Consider the following 24,419-nt stretch of genomic DNA (forward strand, 5'->3'; position numbering starts at 1 on the left):
ATGGAGAGCGGGCGGCGGGGACAGGGATGGGCGGGCAGTGTGTGCCCTGGAGAGCGGGCGGCGGGGGCGGGGACGGGCGGTCAGCGTGTGCCATGGAGAGCGGGCGGCGGGGGCGGGGACGGGCGGTCAGCGTGTGCCCTGGAGAGCGGGCGGCGGGGGCGGGGACGGGCGGTCAGCGTGTGCCAGGGCCAGTGTGCAGTTACGCTCAGGGGCGGGCGGAGTGGTGGAAGGATTGCAGGGTGGGACGCTGTGCCAGGCTGACAGGTTGCTGAGTGTCCCGGTCTCACACTGGGCCTCCCCCGCTGGCTGCAAAGGGTGGAGAGGTGCCATGGGGAAGGGCAGAGCGGGGTGGGAAATGGGTGGCATCACATTTGCCAGGCTGGCTCTGCTGTGACCCAGCCAGAGCTCTCACGGGACCTCCCGCAGCTCTAACCCACTGGCTGTTTGCAGCTGCCAGCATGCCGCAGGTGCAGGTGAGCCCGGAGCGGACAGAGGTGCAGGAGGGCAGCACGGTGAGACTGTACTGCAGGGCTGCCGGCTCCCCCACCGCCACCATCAGCTGGGAGAAGCAAGGGGGCAGCCTCCCACCCCAGGTAATGTCCCCCGGCCTACAGACCTTCCGGGGGGGGGCAGGGCTGTGGGGCGGAGTGTGTTGGGGGCATAGCCACTTTGGGGGGGAGGGGCATAGGGTGCCAGTGATTGCACTGTGGGGTCTTGCAGTTTGAGAGCGCCAGGGTACAGAATGCTCAGAGTTGGGACATGGAAACTGAGCAGATTGGTTTGGGGGTGCCACGGTTTAGGGGTGCTGTGGGTTGGGGGTGTTTTTCCCCGCAGATTGGGAAGGGTCCCATGGGTTGGGGACCGGCAGGTTTGGGGTGATGCCGTGGCTTGGGGCGTGGGGCCTGGCAGGTTGGGGGTGCTGTGGGTTGGGGCGTGGGGCCCGGCAGGTTGGGAGTGCTGTGGTTTGGGGCGTGGGGCCAGGCAGGTTGGGGATGGGTGCCGGGGGCTGGGGCTTGGGGCCAGGCAGGTTGGGGGTGCTGTGGGCTGGGGCGTGGGGCCAGGCAGGTTGGGGGTGCTGTGGGCTGGGGCGGGAGGCCTGGCAGGTTGGGGATGGGTGCCGGGGGCTGGGGCGTGGGGCCAGGCAGGTTGGGTGTGCTGTGGGTTGGGGCGTGGGGCCAGGCAGGTTGGGGGTGCTGTGGGCTGGGGACCCAGCAGGTTGGGTATGGGTGCCGGGGGCTGGGGCGTGGGGTGGGGCCAGGCAGGTTTGAGATGGGTGCCGTGGGTTGGGGCATGGGGCCAGATAGGTTGGGGGTGCCGGGGGTCCAGCCGGTGACGCTGGAGCGGAAGCTCTCCATAGGGTTCTTTTCGTGTCTCTTCAGAAGCTGTCTCTTGTCCGTTTCTCGGGCCGTGGGGAACCCGGCAGGTGTGTCCCTGGGGGACGGGGTGTGGCTGGATAGCAGCCAATGGGGCTGCGGCCTCCACCCCAACAAGGCCAGCTGCAGGCAGCCCACTGGTTCTCTCAGGCCCTGGGTAGGGACCTCGATTGGCAGGGGCCTCCCCCACTCGGCCAGGGCCAGAGCCCAGTCCAGCCCTGCCCCCCGGGCACGCGCCCCATGTCTTAGGGGCAGGAGCGCAGGCAGCAGGGCTGGCCCCATGGGCAGGGGCTCGGGCTGTGTCTCAGTGCCTTTGGGCTGGACCTAGGGTCCGGGGGGGTCTCAGGGCTTTGTTGATGGTGCCAGCTCCCAGCTCTGTTCCCATGAGGGAGCCGCTTTCCACTGGACAGGTCGGTCACAGGAGGGGCCTTGCAGACTCTCGTGCCCGGCCACAGTCATGCACACGGGCACACGCACCCCCCACTGGCTGCTGTCGCTCTGTCACTTTGCCGCCCTTTCTCTGCCAGGCTCTCTCTGCCTACGGTTTCCTTCACTTCCAAGGCACCAGCCTGGAGGAGATACAGCAGCGGGTCCAGGAGCTCTGGCAGGTAGCTCGCTTGCTCTTGTGCTTGGCATGGCTGGCTGGGCTGGGCACCGGCTTCCTGCTTTCCCCTGCCAGTTCTGCCTGATGGCTCTTCCTCCCTCGCTGGCCCGGGGTGCTGGGGGTCACAGCGTATGGGCAGCCCAGGCCCAGGGAGCTGCTCTGAGCTCCAGCACAGAGTGCCCCGGCCATGAGTTCATGGGCACAGCTGCGTCCTGAGGAGGGGGTGGTTTGGCCCCTGTCCTGGTACCACCCAGCCCAGGCTGTCAGGAGATCCTTGCTGTGCAGTGGGTTAGCCCAGGAGAGCCCGCTGACACCCGCAGCAGAGGCCCGAGCCCCAGCACAAGCAGGATGCAGTTCACCATGCCCAGGCTCCCCTCTCTCACCTCCCGGCCCCTCTGAAGGGAGCCACGCTGGGTCCCCTTGGGATGGGATCATAGGGTTGCCAACTTTCTAATCGCACAAAACTGAACACCCTTCTCTGCCCCCTGCTCACTCCATCCCCCCACCCTCACTCACTTTCACCGGGCTGGGGCAGGGGGTTGGGGTGCAGGAGGGGGTGAGGGCTCCGGCTGGGGGTGCAGGCTCTGAGGTGGAGTCAGGGCTGAGGGGCTTGGAGTGCAGGAGGCGGTGTGGGGTGTGGGCTCTGGGAGGGAGTTAGGGTGCGGGAGGGGGTTCCGACCTGGGGCAGGGGGTTCAGGGTGCGGTCTCCAGACAGGCAGTGCTTACCTCAGGTGGCTCCTGGAAGCAGACAAAATGTCCAACTCCTAGGTGGAGGGGCGACAAGGGGACTCCATGTGCTGCCTGTGCCTGCAGGTGGCACCCCCACAGGTCCCACTGGCTGTGGTTCCCGGCCAATAGGAACTGCAGAGCTGGCGCTCAGGGTGGGGGCAGTGCGCGGAGCCCCCTGACTGCTCCAGTGCCTAGGAGCCAGATATGCCGGCCGCTTACGGGAGCCCCGTGGAGCCAGGGCAGGCCGGGAGCCTGCCTTAGCCCCACTGCGCCGCCGACCAGACTTTTAGTGGCCCAGTCACCGGTGCTGACTGGCGCCTCCAGGGTCCCTTTTCGACTGGGCATTGCGGTCGAAAACCGGATGCCTGCCAACCCTACAGGATCACTGGGGTACACCCTGGAATTTGGGCAGGGCCGTCCTTAGACATACGCAGCTGTGTAGGGCACCAAATTACCCCAAATTTCATGGTGCCCTAGGCAGCTGCATGCTGCATACGCGGCAGCCCCAGCCTCAGCGACCAGCTCTGTCCCTCGGCTGGCCCCCATTGCAAGGGGCAAAGCCATCCCTGGGGGATGTGGGGTCCCGGACAACGCCCTCCACCCTGCCTCTTTATCCTTCTCCCCTGCTCCGCCCCTGGCCCGCCCCCATTCCACCTTTTCCCCCAGAGACCCCGCACTCACCAGCAGCGGCGGGAAGTGGAGCAACCTGGCCCCAGCCCGCTCTACTCCGCCAGCTCCCAGCCACGGCACTCCGCTTCCCGCTGCCGGTGAATGTGGGGAAAGGATCGCCCCGCGCACTCACCAGTGGCAGGAAGCGGAGAGACGCGGCCCCAGCCCACTCCCTTGGCCCGGCCCCAGCCATGTCTCTCAGGTTGGGGAAAGGACCGGCGGCAGGAAGCAGAGCGCCGCGGCTGGGAGCTGGCTCTGCTTCCCGCCGCTGCCAGTGAGTGGGGGATCCCTTCCCTCAAGCCCCCTCCCCCAAGCAACACGACTGAGGCCGGAGTGAGGGAAGCAGAGCAGGCTGCTCCCGGCCCTCTGCTAATCCCTTGGGCCACTCGGGTTTGTGGGGCCCCCAAAAGTGGCCCCCCCACAGCTCCTGCCTCCCAGTCCTTGGGGGGGAAGCCTGGGGCCCCACACAGCCCCCCCATGGGGGGGCTGCGTAGAGCACCCAAATGGCTAGGGATGGCCCATAACTTGGGTACCGCTGTGCCCCCTTTACTCTCCAGCCTGGGCTGTCCCTCTCAATGCTTTGCTAGTGACAAGCAGCAAACCCCTCTGGGCACTGTTATCACTCAGCACAACAGGATGTGGAGCCCACACCCAGCTCTATTGCATGAATGCCCCAGAGCCACTCACAAATCACACAGGGAAAGGCACCAGCCAATTCCCTCCAGCTCTCCAGCCTTTCACCCCAGAACTGTACCTGACCAGTATATGTTTATTACCCAATCCACCCCTCCCTTGATGTGGAGAGGGCACACACTAGCATAGGTGGGTGTCACGGACTCACAGATCATGCCCACTCTTGGCCCCGTGCGGTCCGTGGGGGGAACCCCCTTCAGTGAGACAGCCCTTCTTGGGGGTCCACTCTCCCTCGGGGGTTAAGCCCCTCCACCTCCTGGAGCCGCACTTGTCTGAGCCTTAGCACACCTGTTTCTCGCCGTGGGCCCCCTCAGGGAGTCCACTCGCTCTGAACCTCCGGGGCCTCCACTCCCAGAGGGAATAACGACACCCTGTTCTCTAGACCGGAGTGACTCTCAGCCAGCGTAGAACAGGAGGGTTTATTGAGCGTCTGAACACAGCACAGGAAACTCTCAGGGCCCTCAGGCCTGGCCTCCCTCAGCACAGTACATCCAAATCTCCCCTGCATCTAGGGGGGCTCTGCCTGCTCTCTCTCTCTAGTCCCGAGCCCCCCTGCTTACCAGCTGGGCATCTGAGATCCCCGGCCCCAAGCCCCGCCTCTGTCCATTGTCGTCTCTCCAGGTAAACAGGGTCGCCTGGGCCTCCTCTCCCCTCTTCTGTCCTCTGGCCCCTCTGGCTGGAACCGGCCGGTCAAGTCACCAGGGCCCTCTCTTTACAAACCATTGTCCTCCCACTGTCCGGAACAGGCTGTGAGTCCTGAGCTGGACCTCCGGGTCGCCAGGTCACCAGTCGCTGGGGTATCCATTCTCCAGGCCATTGTCTGGAGCCCCAAGTTCCATCTCCGGTCCTCTGTAACAACAAACTCCCTCTCCCATCACCTCATTAAACCAATAACACTCAGGGAAACTGAGTCCCACCCCCTCTGCATGCAAACCATTGAAAAAACGGGGAAAAACAAGAAAACCCCCCACTTCGTCATATCTCTCCCCCCTTCGAGTCTGAACTGAGCTGGGTCACGTAGCCAGTGACCTGGGGAAGTTCAGGGCCCCTGCCCCATCATAAAGCATCGACTATAACATTGGCACTCCCCCTCACATGGACCACCTCCATGTCATACCCCTGGAGGAGCAGGCTCCATCTCAGCAGCTTGGCATTAGCCCCTTTCATTTGGTGCAGCCACGTCAGGGCGAATGGTCGGTGTACACAGTGAAGCGCCGCCCAAATAGATACGGCTGCAGTTTCTTAAGGGCCCACATCATGGCCAGGCATTGCTTCTCTATGGCCGCATAGTGCTGCTCCCGGGACAGCAGCTTCTCGCTCAGGTACACAATGGGGTGTCTCTCCCTCTTAGTATCAGTGTGCATCAGCACCGCCCCCAGCCCTGAGTGCGAGGTGTCGGGGAACACCAGGAAGGGTTTGTTAAAATCCGGGTTTACCAGCACTGGGCCCTGGATGAGTGCCCCCTTCACCGCACAGAGAGCCCTCTGACACTGCTCGGTCCAGACCACCTTGTCCGGCTTTCCCTTCCTACACAGCTCTGTGAGGGGAGCTGCCAGGGAGCTAAAGTAGGGGACAAACATCCGGTAGTACCCCGCCATCCTAATGAAAGCCTGGACCTGCTCCTTAGTCTGGGGAGCGGGCCAGTCCTTGATGGCCTCCACTTTGGCCGGCTCTGGCTTCAGGTGGACGCTTCCCACCTTGTGGCCCAAGTATGACAGCTCTGCCATCCCCACCTTGCACTTTCCAGCTTTTATGGTCAGTCCTGCATCCTGAGGCGACCCAGCACCCTCTTCACCTGGGACACATGTTCTTCCCAGGTCTGGCTAAAGACACAGATATCGTCAATATACACCAGAGCAAAGCCCTCCATCCCCCTTAGCAACTGATCCACCAGGCGCTGGAAGGTGGCAGATGCCCCCTTGAGGCCGAAAGGCAGGACCAGGATCTCACAGAGCCCTATTGGGGTGGTGAAGGCAGATTTCGCCCAATCCTCCATTGTGTGATGCTTGTGCAGCCCTCTTACAGTATTGTAAATCCCTTGTTTACAACTCCCCTGCTGATTAATAGTCGCATAACACTCCCCAGGGACTGGGTCACCACCTAGCAATAGAGACTCTCAAACTTACAACATAGTTCAGTAACAACCATACAGCAAAGTCTCATACTAACGATATACAGATTTGGACAGAACAGTGGGTTTCAGCAGATCATGAGCTTTCATATGATATTTACATGGCATGTGTGTTGGGTTGGGGCCTTTGGGGTGTCACCTTATGCCACTGAGTCAGCCTATTCTGCCAGCCTGGGCCCCCTTTACCTGGCCTGGCTGGGCTAGGCTCACAAGCCTCTTCCAGCCAAGCACACAGGCAGGGCCACGCCCAGCTGCACAGAGAGACAGAGATCCGCTCTGGGAAGATTCAGCCTTAGGGGCTTGCCCCAACACTGGTGCCCACTCCCTTTAAGGGGTACAAACCCAAAAGTTTTATGAAATTTGCCCCCTTCCTCAACGTGGAAGGAGATATGCACAACTTCTTCCCCCCGCCCCCCGCCCAATTAGAAATTACAAAAATTGGATTATATTATAAACAAGAAATAATCTTATTAACTACAAAAGGTGAATTTTAAGTGAATATCAGATAACTGACAGAACAAAGCAGATTACTGAGCAAATAAACCACAGTACCAAGCTAAGTTCAATACACTTAAGAAACAGGTTACACAATGTAACTTCTTACCCTAAATGTTATTTTAGGCAGGTTGCAAAGTTTCTGTGGTTCAGAGTTCCAGTTATATTTCTTTTCAGACTGGACCCCTGTCTCAGTCTGGACTCCCCCCGCTGCGTTGCCTTCAGGTGGCTTTTGCAGTCTTTCTTCTTGGGCAGACAGGCCATGGAGAGGAGGAGTCCTGTTTGCCTTCCTCCCCACCCTTCAATAGGATTTACATAAGGCCAGAATCCTTTGTTTCCAAACTTGACCCGCCCTTCCCTCACAGTGGAAAATTACAAGGAGTCCCAGGTAATGCTTAGTGTGAGGTGACAAGCCCCCCGCCCCTGTAATATCACAGCGTCCAGGAGTCAGGGGCAGTATGGAGTGTCCCCAGGAAGGCCGAGCTTTTCACAGCTGATGGGCCATTCGCCCTGTCTGGCTTTTCCATCGTTCTACCTGAAGGGTTAGCAGGGGGCGTCACCCAAAGTAGCATAGTTGAAATACAGATACACAGTCAATATCCCTAACTTCAGATACAGAAATGATGCAAGCATACACACTGGATAATCGCATTCAGTAAATCAGAACCTTTCCAGTGATATCTCACATGAGCCATCTTGCGTAAAGTATACTCAGTTATGTCATAGTCATGTCATGAGCATATTTTCGTAAAGAATATGGAGTGAAACATCACAGCATGCTTGTATGAAATAGATCATAATTATTTGACGGGGTGAATATGGGGGTTCCAGGGTGCTCCAGCTCCCTCACAGGCCCTGTACCACCCAGACAAACCGCCAGTAACCAAGATGGCCACCCAGGAGCCCCTTTCCCGCTCAGCTGGGCACTGATTAACGGTCACCTCAGCGGGGCCTGCTGCTGACCCCGCACTATGGGAACAGAGTCCCAGGTGCCCTCCCCTCTTCCTGCACACTTGGAGCATGTGCCCCTGAGACCCCAGCCCTGACTGCTCCCTTGCTGTGTTTGCAGTCCCGCTCAGAGCGCACCGACATCGCCACTCTGGTGATCCCCTCCATCACGGCCGCTGACAGCGGGGTCTACCTGTGCATCGGGACCAGCCCAGCCGGTGTCGGCAGCGCCAGGATCGAGGTGGTGGTGCTACAAGGTAGGGGCCCAAGGACAGACTTTCACTGCTAACCACTAGGGATGTGCCGGCCGACTGGGCCACCTGCGGGGCTGCACTGCCACATGCTGTGCAGCGCAGCATTGGGCATCACCCATGTGCCATCCAGCTGGGGGGGGTGTACCTCCCCAGTGCCCAGGGCACGGCTCAGGGAGGGGGGCAAGGCCCCTGCCTTTTAGCTCCTGCAGCTTCTCTCCAGCTGTTGGTGTTGCCAGGACTTTAACAAGAGGCTCCCACCGAAAATCTGCTCCCTTAGGCTGGGCTAAGAGGAGAGGGAAGCAGCTGTGGGGGTCTGCCCCCAAGAAAGGGCTCTGCACTGATTCTGCAGACTAGCCTGTGCTCAGCACAGGCATGTAGCCCTGCCTCCCTCTAGTGGCCAGACCAGTGAAGAGCTTTCCAAGTGCACTGTTCCCCTGCAGGCTGCTGGAGCTGGGTCATTAGCTCAAGCAGTTGATTGTCTGGCTGTGATATCCCACGACCCCGGTTCAGTCCCTGCAGGGACCCATTCAGGAGCATTGCCCAGCTTGTCTGTGGGCTCCTGCTGTGGGGTGGCTGCTGGGGTATTAACTGGTTGCACTGGTGGAGTCTGGAGTCACTCTGGGGTTGCTGAGCACAGAATGTGGCTGCCAGGGTAAGAAGTGAGACTGGCAAGTATTTGGGGCTGTCGTGATGGGCCTGATAGGTCAGGTGGTGTTGTGCCTCTGCTCCCAATTGGTGGAACTAAGGCTGCAGGACTGAGCTCTGGGGGCAAATGCTTGAGGGAAGCCAGCTCAGTCTCCCCCCTGCGAGTGGCTGGATGGATGTTTGAGCTTCTGCTAGTAAAACCTCATGGCACAGATGCTTGTGTGAAAGGGGTGTGAGCGTGAGGAGGCCCACACGGAGCTGGCAGCATGTCAGTGGAACGGGTGCTGGCGCCTGGCCAGGGCCAGCTCCAGGCACCAGCCCACCAAGCTTGTGCTTGGGGCGGCACCTGGAGGGGGGCGGCATGGACCGCGGTGCTCCGGCTCCCGCCTCCGGGGAGAGCGGAGCCCCGGCTGGGCTCTCCGGCCTCCCCCCGGCACTCTGGCCACCGGGGAGAGCGGAGCCGCGGCGGGCTCGCCGCCCTCTTCCCGGCATTCTGGCCACCGGAGAGAGCAGAGCCCCAGCCGGGCTCTCCGCCCTCCTCCCGGGGCTCTGGCCGCCGGAGAGAGTGGCGCCCCGGCCAGGCTCTCCGCCCTCCTCCCGGGGCTCTGGCCACCAGCGGAGCCGCGGCAGGCTCACCGCCCTCCTCCCAGCACTCTGGCCGGTCGGGGAGAGCGGCCTGTGGCCGGGCTCGGTGCCCTCCCCTGCCGTGCGGGGGGGAGGGGTAGGGGGCGGTGGGAGGCTTTTTTGCCTGGGGCGGCAAAAAAGCCAGAGCCGGTCCTGCGCCTGGCCCAGCACTGATCACAGAGCGTGGCTCCCAGCTTGGGCTGCCATGATCCCACCCCTCAGGGAGGTTCTTGGTGCTGCCACCAGTGCACTGTGGCACTTGAAATAAGTGACCAAGTGGGAGGTCAGCCTGGGTGAGTAAATAGATGAGATCAGCCGGAAAAGGCCAAGCATCTCCAGCAGTTGGCCTACAAGACCCCAGCACAGCCAGCCCCCTCCATTGCTAATGCATTTCAACTGCCGGGCCCACCTTTCTGCTCTGTGGCTGTGCAGCACCTGGCATGCGGGGGCCTGTCCCTGACAGGGCACCTGCAGAGAACGCTAGGCTGCAGTAGCTAGGCATGATGATGTGCAGGCTGCATTGTGTGCCCTAGTAGACAAGCTTAGCCATTGATCTGTGCTAAGCTGATTTACCCTGTTCTGTCTCTTCCAGCCTCGGTCACGGCACCCACCATCCGGATCGAGGCCTCGTCGTCTTCCATCGCTGAGGGACAGACCCTGGATCTGAACTGCCGCGTCACGGGCCAGGCACCAGCCACAGTGACGTGGTACAAGCGGGGGGGCTCTCTGCCGGCCAGACACCAGGTACAGCTGTAGGAAATCAGTGTGACTCCATGGACAGCTGTGGAGCTGCACCAGTTCACACCAGCTGGGGATGCGGCCCGTGGCACTGCAGAGCCCCTGTATGGACTCCCTCGGGTCCTGGCACAGATGCTCATGAATCCCAAGGAGGCTTTTCCTTATCCCAGGTCAGGCGGGCAGCTGTGTCAGTCTCTGAGAAAAGGGAGATGGGAGGATGCAGAAATGAGAGGCCAGTAATTGTCAGGCTGAGGCCCAGCGAGTCCCTGGGATCTCCGGGGGGCTGGGCAGGGGACGCAGTGGGGCTGAGGGTTAAGCTCAGGGCTGTTTTCTTCTCTTCCCCCTTGAATTCCCTCATCTCCCTGCCAGGTCTCCGGCTCCCACCTACGCATCTCTCAGGTCTCGGCGGCCGACTCGGGTGAGTACGTCTGCCGCGTGAGCATCGGTGCCAGCTCCCGTGAGGCCTCCATCTTAGTTACTGTCCAGCACAGTGCCGGCTCCCCACATGGTAAGTGTGAGCAGTGTGTGCTGGCTGGCCTGGGGGCAGGAGCTCCCTGTGCTTGCTCCCCTAGTACCAGGGGTCCCTGTGGCCAATGCGCTGGCATCCACTGGGCGAGCGATGGCTCTCACCCGCTGCGTCCCCAGGGATGTGCTTTCCAGACCCTGCCTTGCCCTTGGCAGATCCTGCCTTCCACACCCTGCCCCTGCACAGTGCAGGTTTCGGGGCCACCATTCCCCTTCCATAGGTGAGTGGAGGAGTCTGTGCAGGCGGGTGCAGGCTGCAGGGAGTGTGCCACAGGGATCTGCTCTCAGGGACGGTTGCCCTGGGTGCTTTCTCCAGGGGTACCAGCCTCGCAGTGGCACAACCAGGCAGCACAGGGGTTGCTGTGGGGGGGGTGTGTGGAAGTTTCTGCTGATCTCTGGGGGCAGGAGATCCCCACAATGTATCTGCCCTGGAGGGCGAAGGGCGGGCCGTGGGCTGCCTTCTTTCCCCTTGGTGTTGCCCTGTTGTCTGTGCAGCTGCCTTGCCAGTCCTGGGAGAGCTGCGCTCTGACCCTGTGGGGCTGCGGGCCGGGCAGGTCATTTCCATTGCTTTACAAATCACTTGAGGGTTCTTACCATTCCTCCAGCCAGCGCTGCTCCAGCCTGGCTTTTGGTGATGCTCCGCTCTTGGCTCTACCCCCCGTCTCTGTTCTTCCAGCCCCCCCCATCCACATTGAGTCCTCCTCCTCCGCCGTCACTGAGGGACAGTCCTTGGACCTGAACTGCCTCGTCCCGGTCCAGTCGCCAGCCACGGTCATGTGGTACAAGCGGGGGGGCTCCCTGCCGGATGGCCACCAGGTATGGGGCCATGTGGGACCACGGGGGGGCTGGCACTGGGGCTGGCACGGGGCTGGCACTGTGGCCTGTGCCCGCTCTAGTGTGGAGCTGGGCTGAAATGCCCAGGACTCAGCAATAGCTGCTTGGGGATTCCTTGGGGAACCAGTAAGTCCACAGCACTGCCTCCCAGTAATGTAGCACCTGGCACCATTGTCCAGCTTACCCACAATACCTTGCTCCTCATGCTTCCGGGAGAGTCTCTCTGGAGTCCTGCCCCAAGAGGTGTGGCATCATAGAGGGGGAGGTTACCGTTGTGATGGGTTCCCCCCGGGGTGCCACCTCGAACTGGGGTACCACTGAGCCCCCCAGACCGACCAGCCTGGGCTGCCTTTATACTGTACTGCTGCGACAAGCTGCCCAGCCCATATACAGGTAGGGACACACCCAGCTGCAGTTACTAGGGAACTTCCCAGCTACTTAGACACGCACCCCCTCTGGAGTGTAAACCCAAAATGATACCGTCTTGTGCTGCACAGGGAACTGTACAGCATCAGCTCATGACATTCGCCCCCTCCCACAATGTGGAGAGGAATATACAATGGCTTTCTGCCCCGAGTTATGAATCCCACACGCTGGTTTTAAACAAAGCAAAAACAAGTTTATTAACTTGTGGGAGGGATAGCTCAGTGGTTTGAGCATTGGCCTGCTAAACCCAGGGTTGTGAGTTCAATCCTTGAGGAGGCCATTTGGGGATTTAGTTGGGGATTGGTTCTGCTTTGAGCAGGGGGTTGGACTAGATGACCTCCTGAGGTCCCTTTCAACCCTGATATTCTATGACTTCTAACTACAAAATGATCAATTGTAAGTGATGATAAGGGATAGCAAACAGATCAAAGCAGATTACCTAGCAAATAAACAAAACACACCAACTAAGCTTAATATACTCCATAGATCAGGTATGAACACCAGATCCTCCCCCTAAATGATGATATGAGCAGGCTGCAGATTCCTAAGGGGAAGCTGCACTAACTTACAGCTTGGAGTCCCCAGGTGTTCCATTCATAGGCTAAAAATCCCTTTAGCCTGGGTCCAGCACTTCCCCCAGGTCAGTCTTTGTTCCTCAGGTGTTTCCAGGAGTCTCTTTGGGTGGGGAGTCTGTGAAGAACCATGATGATGTCACTCCCCTGCCTTATATCGCTTTTGCATGTTGCGGGAATCCTTTGTTTCAAAGCTTGGTTCCCATGCAAGTCAGTGGAAAAATACTGATGTCCCAAGATGGAGTCCAGCACCAGGTGACCTGGTCACATGTCCCTGTAGTGTCACAGCAGCCGTGAGTTGGAGGCTGTCTGCAGCCTCCTCAGGAAGGCTCCCCAGGTGGGAAATAAGCTTCTTCTAAGGCCTGTTGGTTTCTCTACTGGCCCTTCCCCACCGAGCTTTTCAGAACGAAAGCATCTTGTCTAGTGGGCATTCCCCAGGTGTAAACACATTTGTAATACAGATACATAGTCAATATTGCTAACTTCAGATACAAAAATAATACATGCATACAAATAGGATAATCATATTCAGGAAATCATGACCTTTCCAATGATATCTCACATGACTTGCCTTGCATAAAATACATCATCATTATGCCATAATCATATCATAATATCTATGAAGAATATGGGTGCAGTGTCACACCTGTGTCCCTGGGCAGCCCTTCCCTAGTGCCCCTTCAGGAAAATCAAACCAGCGGCACCCCCAGCCCCACTCCCCGGCCATGTGTGGGTGGAGGGTGATACATTCTTGTGTAGGCCTCTTCCTCGCTGGTCCTTCGCCCATCCCCAACCCACACGCCCTGGGAAAGGCCAGCCCAGATCACCATGTTGTCATGGAGCTAATGGGGCAGTGCAGCCTGGCCTCTGAGTGGGGGCGCCCCCGGCATGATGAAGCGTCTCAGGCTCCCTGCAGACTCAGGCCGAGCCTGTCTCGGTGGCACTCAGGTCATGTTTTCACGATTTTCTGTGCAACCTTCACAGCAAGAGACTGACTCTTTTAGCTGAACTCTGGAGAACCACTGCGAGGTGGGTCCACGCCCCCACCCCCACCCCGGCTAGTCCTTTGCCCCACACTCTGGGGGAGGCTGCTTTGGCTGAGGGACGCGGGCGTGGGGTTAGCTCCCCCAGCGGCTCCATTCCGCTTGCCAGTTCCATTCTCTTCTCTCACAAAGCCCCATTGCTTTCCTGCCCCGTTCCCCGCCAGGTCTCCGGCTCCCACCTGCGGCTGGTCCGGGTCTCAGTGGCCGACTCGGGTGAGTACGTCTGCCGCGTCAGCACCGACGCTGGTATCCAAGAGGCCTCCATCATCGTCACCATCTACCGCACCACCGGCTCACCCTACTGTAAGTGAAAGCAGTGCCTAGCACGGTGCAGCCCTGGGCTGGCCTGGAAACCCTGGCTCAGGCATGACCTCTGGCCTTAGGGTTCAGGGCAGCTGCTCCTCTGCCTTGCTGCCAGCTGGGCCCAGCAGTGCCAGCTGGGATGCATGGGGTGGGAGGGAGGGGGGTGAGGAGGTCCCGCAGGGCGGGAGGAGGGTTAGGCCAAGGCATCTCTTGTCTCCCAGGAGACGAGCAGAGCAGTAAGGAGTGGAAGGAATCTCCTGGGCTGGCCGTGGCCATGAAACAGGCTAACCACGCCTGGGCCGGGGGGCTCCGGCCTGCATCTAGTAGGGAGCTGCTGAGGAGCAAGTGAGCTGCGGTGCTGATCTCCCTTCGCACCCCAGAGTGAAAGGGAGGCCCGTTTGTGCTGCTGGAGGGGGGATGATGCTCCAGGAGAGGCTGCACGGCCTGGGCATGGAGAGGGCTCAGGAGACCTGGGTTCTAGCCCCACCTCTGCCCTAGCTTACTTCCCCTCCCTGTGGAATGTGCCTTGGGTTCCCCCTGTTTGGCCAGCGCTTTTCCCCGTCCTTCGATATTTGCAGCTGGAAGGAGCTTCACGGCCCGGTGCCTGGGAGCAGAGGCTACTGGCCATGAGGCCAGAAGCTCAGAGCACAGAGCTCCCACGTGCCAAGCAGGAGGCGCAGCCTGTCAGCCGCCTTGGCCTCTCCTGAAAGTCAGACCCTCAGCTCTTCAGGCTCTGCTGACAGAGCTCCTGCTCCGGGCGCGGGGGCTGGGGGTGGACTAGCCGCGTTGGCAGGCTGTTTCTATCTCCCAATTCCTCTGCTATGTGAGGGGACCTCTCCCCCAGCTCTAACCCCCCTTCCCCCGGTTCCTCCAGCCTCAGGTGTCGAGCCCCCTGTCCGCATTGAGTCTTCCTCGTCCTCCATCGCTGAGGGACAGACCCTGGACCTGCACTGCCTTGTCATGGGCCAGGCACTAGCCACAGTCACGTGGTACAAGCGGGGGGGCTCCCTGCCGGCCAGTCACCAGGTAGGAGATCCACACGCCAGACGTGATTGGGGGTTCCTTGGGGCCAGGGAGAGTGGGTCTGGAGGCATTGTTTGCTGCAGATGAGCCCATCTCTGGAGGACGTCCATCTCCCTCCAGAGTTATCTGGTTCCTCACCTTGGTACCCTGGTTAGTACTTGGCAGCTCCATGGGGAAACTGCCCACATCTGCCATAGCCCAGTGCTGCAGTGGTGTGGGAACAACCTGTCACGGGTCCACAGGCTGGCGCTCTCTCATGACTCGGGAACAGTTCCTGGGGGGCCCCTTCAACACATCAGCCCCTGTAGGGTCACACTCAGTCACTGAGGCCACACTAGACAGAGGATGGATCATGTGATGATTACTTGTTCTGTTCATTCCCTCTGGGGCAACTGGCATTGGCCACTGTAGGAAGACAGGAGACTGGGCTAGATGGACCTTTGGTCTGACCCAGTCTGGCCGTTCTTATGTTCTTATACAAAATACTATGAAAAACTCCCACTCTGTCACATGCATAGCTCACGTCACCCCGCCTGCGCTACCCACAATGCACTGCTGCTCCCAGGGCGGCAGGGCAGTGGGACTCAGTTTGCTCTCCTAGGAATGGCGACCGGCAGAGCCCTGGCTAACAGGCTGGGATCGTGGCAGCCCTGGTGCGATGGGCCCTTGTGGGGGGAGGGTCGCCCCTCCTGCCCTGAGGAGATGTTATCAGAGCCTGGATGTCAGGTGGGAGGTTTGTCCCTCTCTCTCCTTGACTCTCGCTCTCCCGGCTCCTTGCCCGCCAGGTCTCTGGCTCCCACCTGCGCATCCCCCAGGTCTTGGCAGCCGACTCCGGCGAGTACGTCTGCCGCATCAGCACTGGCACCATGGTCCAAGAAGCCTCCGTCATTGTCAGCGTCAGCAGCGCCGGGTCTTCCTACTGTGAGTCCAGGCAACAGACAGCGACGGCTGGACTTCCAGTGTCCCACAAAGGGTGGCTCTGTACATCCGTGGCAGGCAGCCTGGCCTAGTGGACAGAGCACTGGACTGAGGATCTGGGTTCTGTGCTCCCTCTGCTACTGACCTGCTAAATTTCTCCGTGCCTCAGTTTCCCCTCCCTTTTTCTGTTTAGCTCTTCAGGGCAGGGGCTGTCTCTCAGTCTGTGTCTGTGCAGCGCCCGGCACAATGGGCCCTGATCTCAGCTGGGGCCTCGGGTGGCTCCTGCTATAAACAGTAATGATGATGAGCGCGTCCCTCCCTGCTGAAGGCCTGTGTGGTGATGGCTGCTGAGGCTCCTTTGTGGGGAAGAGCCCCCTCCCCCACTGTGGGCTTCCCTCCCCATGGAGCATACTGGGGTGTTGAGCAGGCACTTGGCTCAGGGCAGAGGCAGGATCGGGTGCCACCAGAGACACTATTTAAAGTGGGGATGGGGGCACGTTGCAGACTCTGCTCCGGTTTCCCCAGCCTAACCTGTCCCATGGGCACTAGACTTGGGAGAGTGAGCTTTAGAGGCAGCCTCCCCTGTATCTGCACGGCTGAGCTTTGTACCCCAGAACACATGGCTGAAGCCCTGCACGTGGGGAATCCAATCCCCTGCCCTGCCTTGGGATCTAGGGGGAGGGGAGGGCAGCGTCCTGCTTGCCTTCAGTGCAGGGACATCCTGCAGGGATCAGGCTGGGGGCCATCCCCTTTGAATTTCAGAGGGAGAGAGGAGGGGTTCAGCTCTGAGAACATTTCCTACCGGGGGAAGCCCCATCACTGGGCTGTTTACAGCGGGGGTGGGCTGGGACCATCTTGGCGTTGGGGTATGAAATGCCCTGAGAATTTGCTGTCAGCCATGCCCACCCCTTCTCTTGGCTCTTCCAGCCTCGGACATCCGCCCCCCAATTTGGATAGAGCAGTCATCATCCTCTGTCACTGAGGGACAGACCCTGGACCTGAAGTGCCTTGTCGCAGGCCAGACACCAGCCACGGTCATGTGGTACAAGCGGGGGGGCTCCCTGCCGGCGAACCACCAGGTAGGAGAGTGAGGCTGGGCTAGCGGGCAGGTTCCGTCCAGGTTCCCCTGGGTCTGAAGGATGTGGCTATTGGGTGAAAATGGCAGCTCTGGGAATGAGCTGGGCTCTGTCCTGCTGCGGGCTGGCTCCACGGGGGTCCCAGTGCAGTGGCAGGACCCCTAGTCGAAAGAGCAGAGCCGGGAGCGGCATTCTCATCGCTGGCGGCAGAGCAGTTGGGGGCTGGGAGCGTACATGGATAGGAGGGTGAGTCCTGCTCTGCCAGCTGACCAGCAGGGGATCTGGGAGCAGCAGGTGCAAGGCCAGGCAGGCAGCCCCGTGCCATGTGATGCAGGGGTCAGAGGACAGCGACCTGGCTTCCCCTCTCTGACTCCGGGCTCTCCGTGACCCGCCCCCCAGCTCTCCGGCTCACACCTGCGGCTGGTCCAGGTCTCGGCGGCTGACTCGGGCGAGTATGTCTGCCGCGTCGGCACCAAGGAGGCCTCTGTCATCGTCACCATCCAACAGAGCAGCAGTATCTCCTATCGTGAGTTGTGTGTGGCACCGTGCTCTCCTCTTCCCCAGGGCGGAGGAAGCTCGGTGCCCTCTGGGGATGTGCCTCTAGTGGGCAACCCTGAGCACCCACAGGTGCTGCAATCCAAGGGGAGATCTCAGCCCCCCAACGGGGTGACTAGAATTGATGGGGTGGCTCTGAGCTCCCAAAGGGCGAGGTCTGTGGGTGGTGGGACAGGCCCCTGGGAAGCGGCTGGAGCCCTGAACTAGACCAGACAGGGCATTCAGGAGCTCACTGCCGGTGCTAATCCGGCCCCAGCCCTGGGAGACCTGCCCCCACAGCTCTGCTCCATCTCTTCTCCATGGGAGGGAGCCAGATCCCACAGCTCCAACCCTCTGCCCTTGGCCCCTCCAGCCTCAGGCATCACCCCACCAGTGAGGATTGAGTCTTCCTCGTCCTCTGTCGCCGAGGGACAGACCTTGGACCTGAACTGCCTCGTTGCGGGCCAGGTGCAGCCCAGAGTCACATGGCACAAGCGGGGGGGCTCCCTGCCAGCCAACCATCAGGTAGGAGACATGGGGGGGCCTGGCAGCATTTCCAGAGGGCGTTTCCTGGGCCTTGGACTCCCTTTGCCCTCCCAGGAGGGGGGTCTCGTCCCGGGGGTTCCTGGGATACCGTCTCCTCCCAACCGGGTAGCGGGACTTGGCTCCGGTGTCTTGGGGAGTGGAGATTCAGTGAGAGGAGGAGGGGCCCCCTGGGCCAGGAGAGCTCAAGGGAGCAGCCCCACCCCACAGCGCAGAGCCTGGGGAGGGGTTGCCCGGGGCCAAGGGGGGGGTAAGGGAGTGGAGGGATCACTGACCTCGCCAGCTCCCCATGCGCTCCCTCTTCTCATGGACCCTTTCTCCATGTGATTCGCTGCCCGCCAGGTCTCCGGCTCGCGCTTGCGCATCCCCCAGGTCACGGCGGCCGACTCAGGCGAGTACGTCTGCCGTGTCAGCACTGGCGCCATCACCCAGGAGACCTCGCTCATCGTCACCATCCAGGGCGGTGCCGGCTCCTCCTACTGTGAGTGTGGCCTGGGCTTGGCTGCGGGCACAGGGATGGTCCGGGAAGCAGGAGGGAGCTTTCTGATGTCCCAGCCTGGGCTGTAGCCTCATGCTCCCTGTGGGGTGATCAAAGCTTGGCAGGGCACACTGAGTCCTTCGCCATCTCTGAGCTGAGCCTCTTCTCCCCTTCCAGCTCTGGGCGTCACCCCCCCTGTGAGGATTGAGACCTCTTCCGCGTCCATTGCCGAGGGACAAACCTTGGACCTGAACTGCATGGTCGCAGGCCAGGCACAGCCCAGAGTCATGTGGTACAGGCGAGGGGACTCCCTGCCAGCCAGTAGCCAGGTACGGGGGCTCGTGGTGGCTGGGAATTGATGGCCGTGGCCCACAAATTCCCCCATGCTCCTGGGAGCAGCAGACCCATGGGATTTCCTGGCTGGGGCGGCGACGGGGAGAAGGTTGATGCCCTTGGACAATGAAACGCACAACAGGCAGCAAATGCTTTGGAAACCAAATACCTGGAAAAGTCCGTGGTGTCTCCAGTCCTACCTCAGGAGGAGCCACAAGAGCTGCATGGGGGCTGGGAGACGGTGGGGGTCCGAGACAGTCCGTGCCAGCCTTGTAAGGGCTTGTCCTACAGGCAGGGCTGGCTTTCCCAAGGAGCCCAGCTCCCCGTGGACCCCTGCCTGCCGAGCACAGCTCTCCTCAATGCCTCATGGCCTCTACCCTCTCTCCCCGCCAGGTCTCCGGCTCCCGCCTGCGCATCCCCCAGGTCTCAGTTGCCGACTCGGGCGAGTACATCTGCCGTGTCAGCAATGGCGCTGGCCCCCTGGAGGCCTCCGTCATCGTCACCATCCCCCGCAGTGCTGGCTCCTCGTACCGTACGTCTGGGCAGGGTGGGGCCCACATGTGGAGGGGCCAAAGGGAATGGGACTCAGTGCCAGGGGCCCACACAGGCAAGGGGCATAGACCCAGCGCTAGATTGTATACCCCCTCCCAGATTGTATCCTGCCCATCTCCAGGGCCCTGGCCTGGCTCCAGGCATAGCAGGGGCGTCACATAGGAATACACAGGCCAGGAGCCCATGGGGATCGGAGACCCCGGAGTGGTGAGGTGGGCACTGTGGGCTGAGGGATGGGGCCAGGTGGGTGCTATAATCCTAGGGCAGGTATTGGAATCCACATTGGCTAACCCCAGTGCATTGTGGGAGGGCACAGAGCCTGCCCCAGTGCTGGGTTAGCCATGTGGGGCAGGGTCCGTCAGGGATGCTCCCCGGGCTCTGAGTGCTGGGGTCTGCACAAGGGGGGGAGCCGGGGGCGACAGGACCAAGGAAAGAACAAGGTCGTGCTGGCTGCATGGCGGGGGTCCAATCACCTGGGGGGCCTAGCGTGAAGTCCTTTAGAGCTGGGCGTTGCCCTGGGAACCTTGGCCCCTGCCTAGGCAGATGGACGATGCTGCCTTTGCTCCTTGGCACCATGATGCAATGTTGCACCCGGTGTAACCTTCCCCCTCGGCTCTTCCAGCCTCGGGCCTGGCGCCCCCTGTCCGGATTGAGTCTTCCTCATCCTCCATCGCGGAGGGACAGACCTTGGACCTGAACTGCCTCGTCACGGGCCAGGCACAGCCCAGAGTCACGTGGTACAAGCGGGGGGGCGCTCTGCCAGACAGTCACCAGGTACGGCAGCAAGCAGGGAGCTGGGCTGAGCTCCAGGTTGGTTTCCTTGGGTCCTGCTCCTGGGAGGGCTGTGTCTGGAGGCTCCCAGACAGAGGAGCTGCCCCAGGCAGGGAGACAGGCTTCTGGGCTTTGCCAAGAGTGGGGAGACAGGCGACTGAGTCGCTCCGATCGAGGGAATCAAAGCAGCAGTGGGATGCTTAGGGAAGCAGCAATGGCAGCAGATGCCAGCTCTTCCTACCACGGCACCCCACCCGGGGAGCAGGGGGCTCAGGACTGACTGTGGCTGCGGACTCTGGGAATCAGGCCAGGCTGCTACTTGTTTGCAGCTGACACAAATATCGGGCGAGTGGTAAATAAGAAGAGGCCAGATCACTGACACAAAGCAGTCTGGATCACTTGGTAAACTGGGCGCAAGCAAACAACATGCATTTTAATCTGGTTAAATGTAAATGTAGTCCTCCAGGAACAATGAATGCTGGCCACACTTACAGGGTGGGGGACTCTAGCCTGGGGAGCAGCGGGGACCATGGTGGATAATCAGCTGAACATGGGCTCCCAGGGTGACGCTGTGGTCAAAAGAGCTAATGTGATCCTGGGATGCATAAACAGGGGAAACTCGAGTAGGAGCAGAGAGGTTATTTTACCTCTGTGCTTGGCACTGATGCGACCACTGCTGGCATCCTGGCTCCAGTTCTGGTGCCCACATTTCAAGAAGGATGTTGATACATTGGAGAGGGTTCAGAAAAGAGCCACAAGAAGGATTAAAGGGTTAGAAAACACAATTTATAGTGATAGATTCAAGAAGCTCAATTTATTTTGCTTCACAAAGAGAAGGTTGAGGGGTGACTCAATCACAGTCTGTAGGTATTTACACGGAGAACAAGCATTTAATAACGGGCTCTTCAGTCTAGCAGCGAAAGGTCTGACCTGATCCAATGGCTGGGAGTTGAAGCTCGGCACATTCAGACTGGAAATAAGGTGGACAGCGAGAGCAATTAACTACTAGAACAATTGACAAGGGTCGTGGTGGATTCTCCAGCGCTGGCCATTTGTAAAGCAAGATGGGATGTTTTTCTAGAAGCTCTGCTCTAGGATTTATTGTGGGCAGGTCTCATGGCCTGGGCTACCCAGGGGGACAGGCTAAGTGATCACAATGGCCTTGGAATCTATGAATCTATGTTTGTCCTGGTCTGTCACGGACCCTCTCCCTGCCAGGTCTCCGGCTCCCGCCTGCGCATCCCCCAGGTTTCGGCGGCCGACTCGGGCGAGTATGTCTGCCGCGTCAGTACCGGCGCCGTCACCCAGGAGGCAGCTCTTGTCATCACCATCGAGGACAGCACCGGCCCATCCTACTGTAAGTCTGCCCGGCCTGCGCTGACGTGCTACCTGCGTCCCAGGAGAGGCAGGGCTGTGCCCCTGCTGTTGCTGCCCCAGGGGGCCATGACCTCTCTGGCAGGTAGCCAGTCCTCTGGGACCAAATCCCGCCAGCCTTTCTACAGGTGGGTGGGCTTTGGGGAGCCAGGACTGGACATGCCCTAACTCGGGGCTGGTGCCTGAGATGGGAGATGAGTGATCTGCTCCCAGGCCGACTCCCACACGGCTCCCTGCCCACAAGCAGCAGTGTCTGACTTTTGGAATACTAGGAGCCAGGCTGTCCTGGGTTCGAATCCCGCCTCTGCCATAGATTAGCTGCATGGCCATGGGCAAGCCTGCCCCTCTCCCTGCCTCAGTTTCCCCACCTGCTGAAGGGGGTGATGATCCTGACCAGCCCAAGGGATGTGAGCTTTCGTCTGCAAAGCGCTCTGAGCTCCTGCCGGGAGGGGCTGGAGGAGACGGGTTGGCACTGCAGGGCAGAGCACAGGAAACAGGCGGGGTGGAAACGCAGTATGGGAGTGTCCGGGCAGAGGGGGAGGCTGGGATTCTGCTCCAATGCGGCAGGCGGGGGGTTCTTGGTAACTTTGGCAGGCTCAGGCGGGTGCGGGGAGCAGCATGCAGGGACCCCTCTCCAGCACAGTGGGATGATTCTGGGACTGAAAGCCCCTGCTGGAGCCCTGAGCAGGGGAGCGTGAGCTGCCTTGCCCAGCCTTAGCTGGGTCTGGTCCTTCGCTTGCAGGGTGCACCCTTCGCGGGGCGCTGGGAGTGGCAGGGTGGAACTGAGGGATCCTGTAGCCGAACACATCACCTGCCAGCAGAATTAAGGCTGCGGTGCAGTTCCCATGGAAGGGCTGGGAGCCGCTTGCCTGGGTCTTTTCAAAGCTGCCTGCACCAGGCCGTCTGGGCTGAGGGGCTCCTGTTCCGGCCGCAGGGGCTGGGGGTGGACTAGCTGCTTTGGCAGGCGGTTCCTATCTCCAATTCCTCTGCTGTGTGAGGGGACCTCTCCCCCAGTTCTAACCCCCATCTCCCATGGCTCCTCCAGCTTCGGGCATGGTGCCCCCCATGCGGATCGAGTCTTCCTCATCCTCCATCACCGAGGGACAGACCCTGGATCTGAACTGCCTTGTCGCGGGCCAGGCGCCAGCCACAGTCACGTGGTACAAGCGGGTGGGCTCCCTGCTGGCCAGTCACCAGGTAGGAAGCAGCCCAGTGCCCTGGGGCACTTTCTTTTTCCTGGGGTGTGTGGGGGGATCTTCCCTGGATTGATTTGTCCTGGGGGACAGAGGGAGCTGCTGCTTCAGTCTCCACAGAGCCGTGGCCGGGGCCAGCAGGGCTCTGTCGGTGGCCTGGCTGTCAGCTGGGGTTGGGGAATCCAGGTACGATAGACAGTTGCCAGTGAATGGGGGAGCACTCCCTGACCCGGCCACCCCATGGCTGAGCCCGGCGGCATGGGGAGGGTGCGGGCTGGGGGTAGCCATGGCTCTGGCCCCACAGCGGCTGTCAGAAGTGGGATCAGACTTTCCCAGGGGTTGGCTGCAGACAGACGCTTCAGCCCTTTCTCTCCGACTCCTGGGCTCTCCCCGCCAGGTCTCTGGCTCCCGCCTGCGGCTGGTCCAGGTCTCTGCAGCCGACTCAGGCGAATACGTCTGCCGTGTCAGCACCAGCGCCGGCCCCCGCGAGGCCTCCATCACTGTGAGCGTCCCCTCTGGCACCAGCTCCTCCTACCGTAAGTCTGTCTGGCCTGCTGATAGGTGGGTGGTCCTAGGGCCGGGGCTCAGGGCTCCCCAGGGATAGTCTAACCAGTGACACTCAGACAGGTCATGAGCCGCAAGTGGCTCAAGGTGTTTCCTGCGGCTCTTTGCAGCATATATAGTAAGCAAGCAGGGCGCTGTTACCCTGTTATTAACCAACTGCAGTTGATAAAATAATAATACTCGGTTAGTCATTTTGCTGCGTGAATGAGATCGAGATAATTTCCCATCAGACTGTTTCACTCGGAATCTCTAGGGCTCTAGGAAATGAACTGATGGCGTCACATGACTGGGGCTTTTGGGGTAACACTGGTGGCTAATTTGGCTCCTGAACCCCTGAGGTCTGGGTGTCATGGCTCTAACCCCATTTCCCTTCCCTGCCTGGCAGGTCTGCAGAGCCCCATCATCTCCATCGAGCCGCACAGCACTGCTGTGCGCCAGGGCGAGGATGCCACCTTCAAGTGCCGCATCCACGGTGGCGCCCGGCCCATCAATATCACCTGGAAGATGGCCCCAAAGCAGCATCTGCAAGGTACAGAGCGGCTCCTTCTCACGCCAGCTCCAGCCGGCTTCCCTGGAACCGCGCAATGGTTCACTGCTGCCCATGTCCCCTCCAAAAACAACAAGGAGTCTGGTGGCACCTTAAAGACTAACAGATTTATTTGGGCATAAGCTTTCGTGGGTAAAAACCTCACTTCTTCACTCTATGCATCCGAAGAAGTGAGGTTTTTACCCACAAAAGCTTATGCCCAAATAAATCTGTTAGTCTTTAAGGTGCCACCAGACTCCTTGTTGTTTTTGGAGGGGACATGGGCAGCAGTGAACCATTGCGCGGTTCCAGGGAAGCCGGCTGGAGCTGGCGTGAGAAGGAGCCGCTCTGTACCTTGCAGATGCTGCTTTGGGGCCATCTTCCAGGTGATATTGATGGGCCGGGCGCCACCGTGGATGCGGCACTTGAAGGTGGCATCCTCGCCCTGGCGCACAGCAGTGCTGTGCGGCTCGATGGAGATGATGGGGCTCTGCAGACCTGCCAGGCAGGGAAGGGAAATGGGGTTAGAGCCATGACACCCAGACCTCAGGGGTTCAGGAGCCAAATTAGCCACCAGTGTTACCCCAAAAGCCCCAGTCATGTGACGCCATCAGTTCATTTCCTAGAGCCCTAGAGATTCCGAGTGAAACAGTCTGATGGGAAATTATCTCGATCTCATTCACGCAGCAAAATGACTAACCGAGTATTATTATTTTATCAACTGCAGTTGGTTAATAACAGGGTAACAGCGCCCTGCTTGCTTACTATATATGCTGCAAAGAGCCGCAGGAAACACCTTGAGCCACTTGCGGCTCATGACCTGTCTGAGTGTCACTGGTTAGACTATCCCTGGGGAGCCCTGAGCCCCGGCCCTAGGACCACCCACCTATCAGCAGGCCAGACAGACTTACGGTAGGAGGAGCTGGTG

General features: G+C 60.2%; 1 protein-coding gene across 1 annotated transcript in view; it reads left to right on the top strand.

Moving 5' to 3' along the window:
* Nucleotides 1-24,419, top strand: part of HSPG2 (heparan sulfate proteoglycan 2) — a gene marked incomplete in the record, with an annotated part of 174,537 nt that overhangs the window by 123,756 nt on the left and 26,362 nt on the right. Inside the window, 19 exon segments of the mRNA XM_034753680.1 lie at nt 451-593; nt 7,764-7,899; nt 9,758-9,909; nt 10,273-10,411; nt 11,105-11,244; nt 13,468-13,606; nt 14,481-14,632; nt 15,415-15,550; nt 16,475-16,626; nt 17,023-17,149; nt 17,531-17,682; nt 18,043-18,181; nt 18,356-18,507; nt 18,905-19,043; nt 19,686-19,837; nt 21,053-21,191; nt 22,254-22,405; nt 22,799-22,937; nt 23,351-23,494. Of these exon segments, the coding sequence (XP_034609571.1) occupies nt 451-593; nt 7,764-7,899; nt 9,758-9,909; nt 10,273-10,411; nt 11,105-11,244; nt 13,468-13,606; nt 14,481-14,632; nt 15,415-15,550; nt 16,475-16,626; nt 17,023-17,149; nt 17,531-17,682; nt 18,043-18,181; nt 18,356-18,507; nt 18,905-19,043; nt 19,686-19,837; nt 21,053-21,191; nt 22,254-22,405; nt 22,799-22,937; nt 23,351-23,494 (2,724 nt within the window).

Source organism: Trachemys scripta, chromosome 19, assembly GCF_013100865.1.
Source record: "Trachemys scripta elegans isolate TJP31775 chromosome 19, CAS_Tse_1.0, whole genome shotgun sequence".
In the NCBI taxonomy this organism is placed as follows: Eukaryota; Metazoa; Chordata; order Testudines; family Emydidae; genus Trachemys; species Trachemys scripta.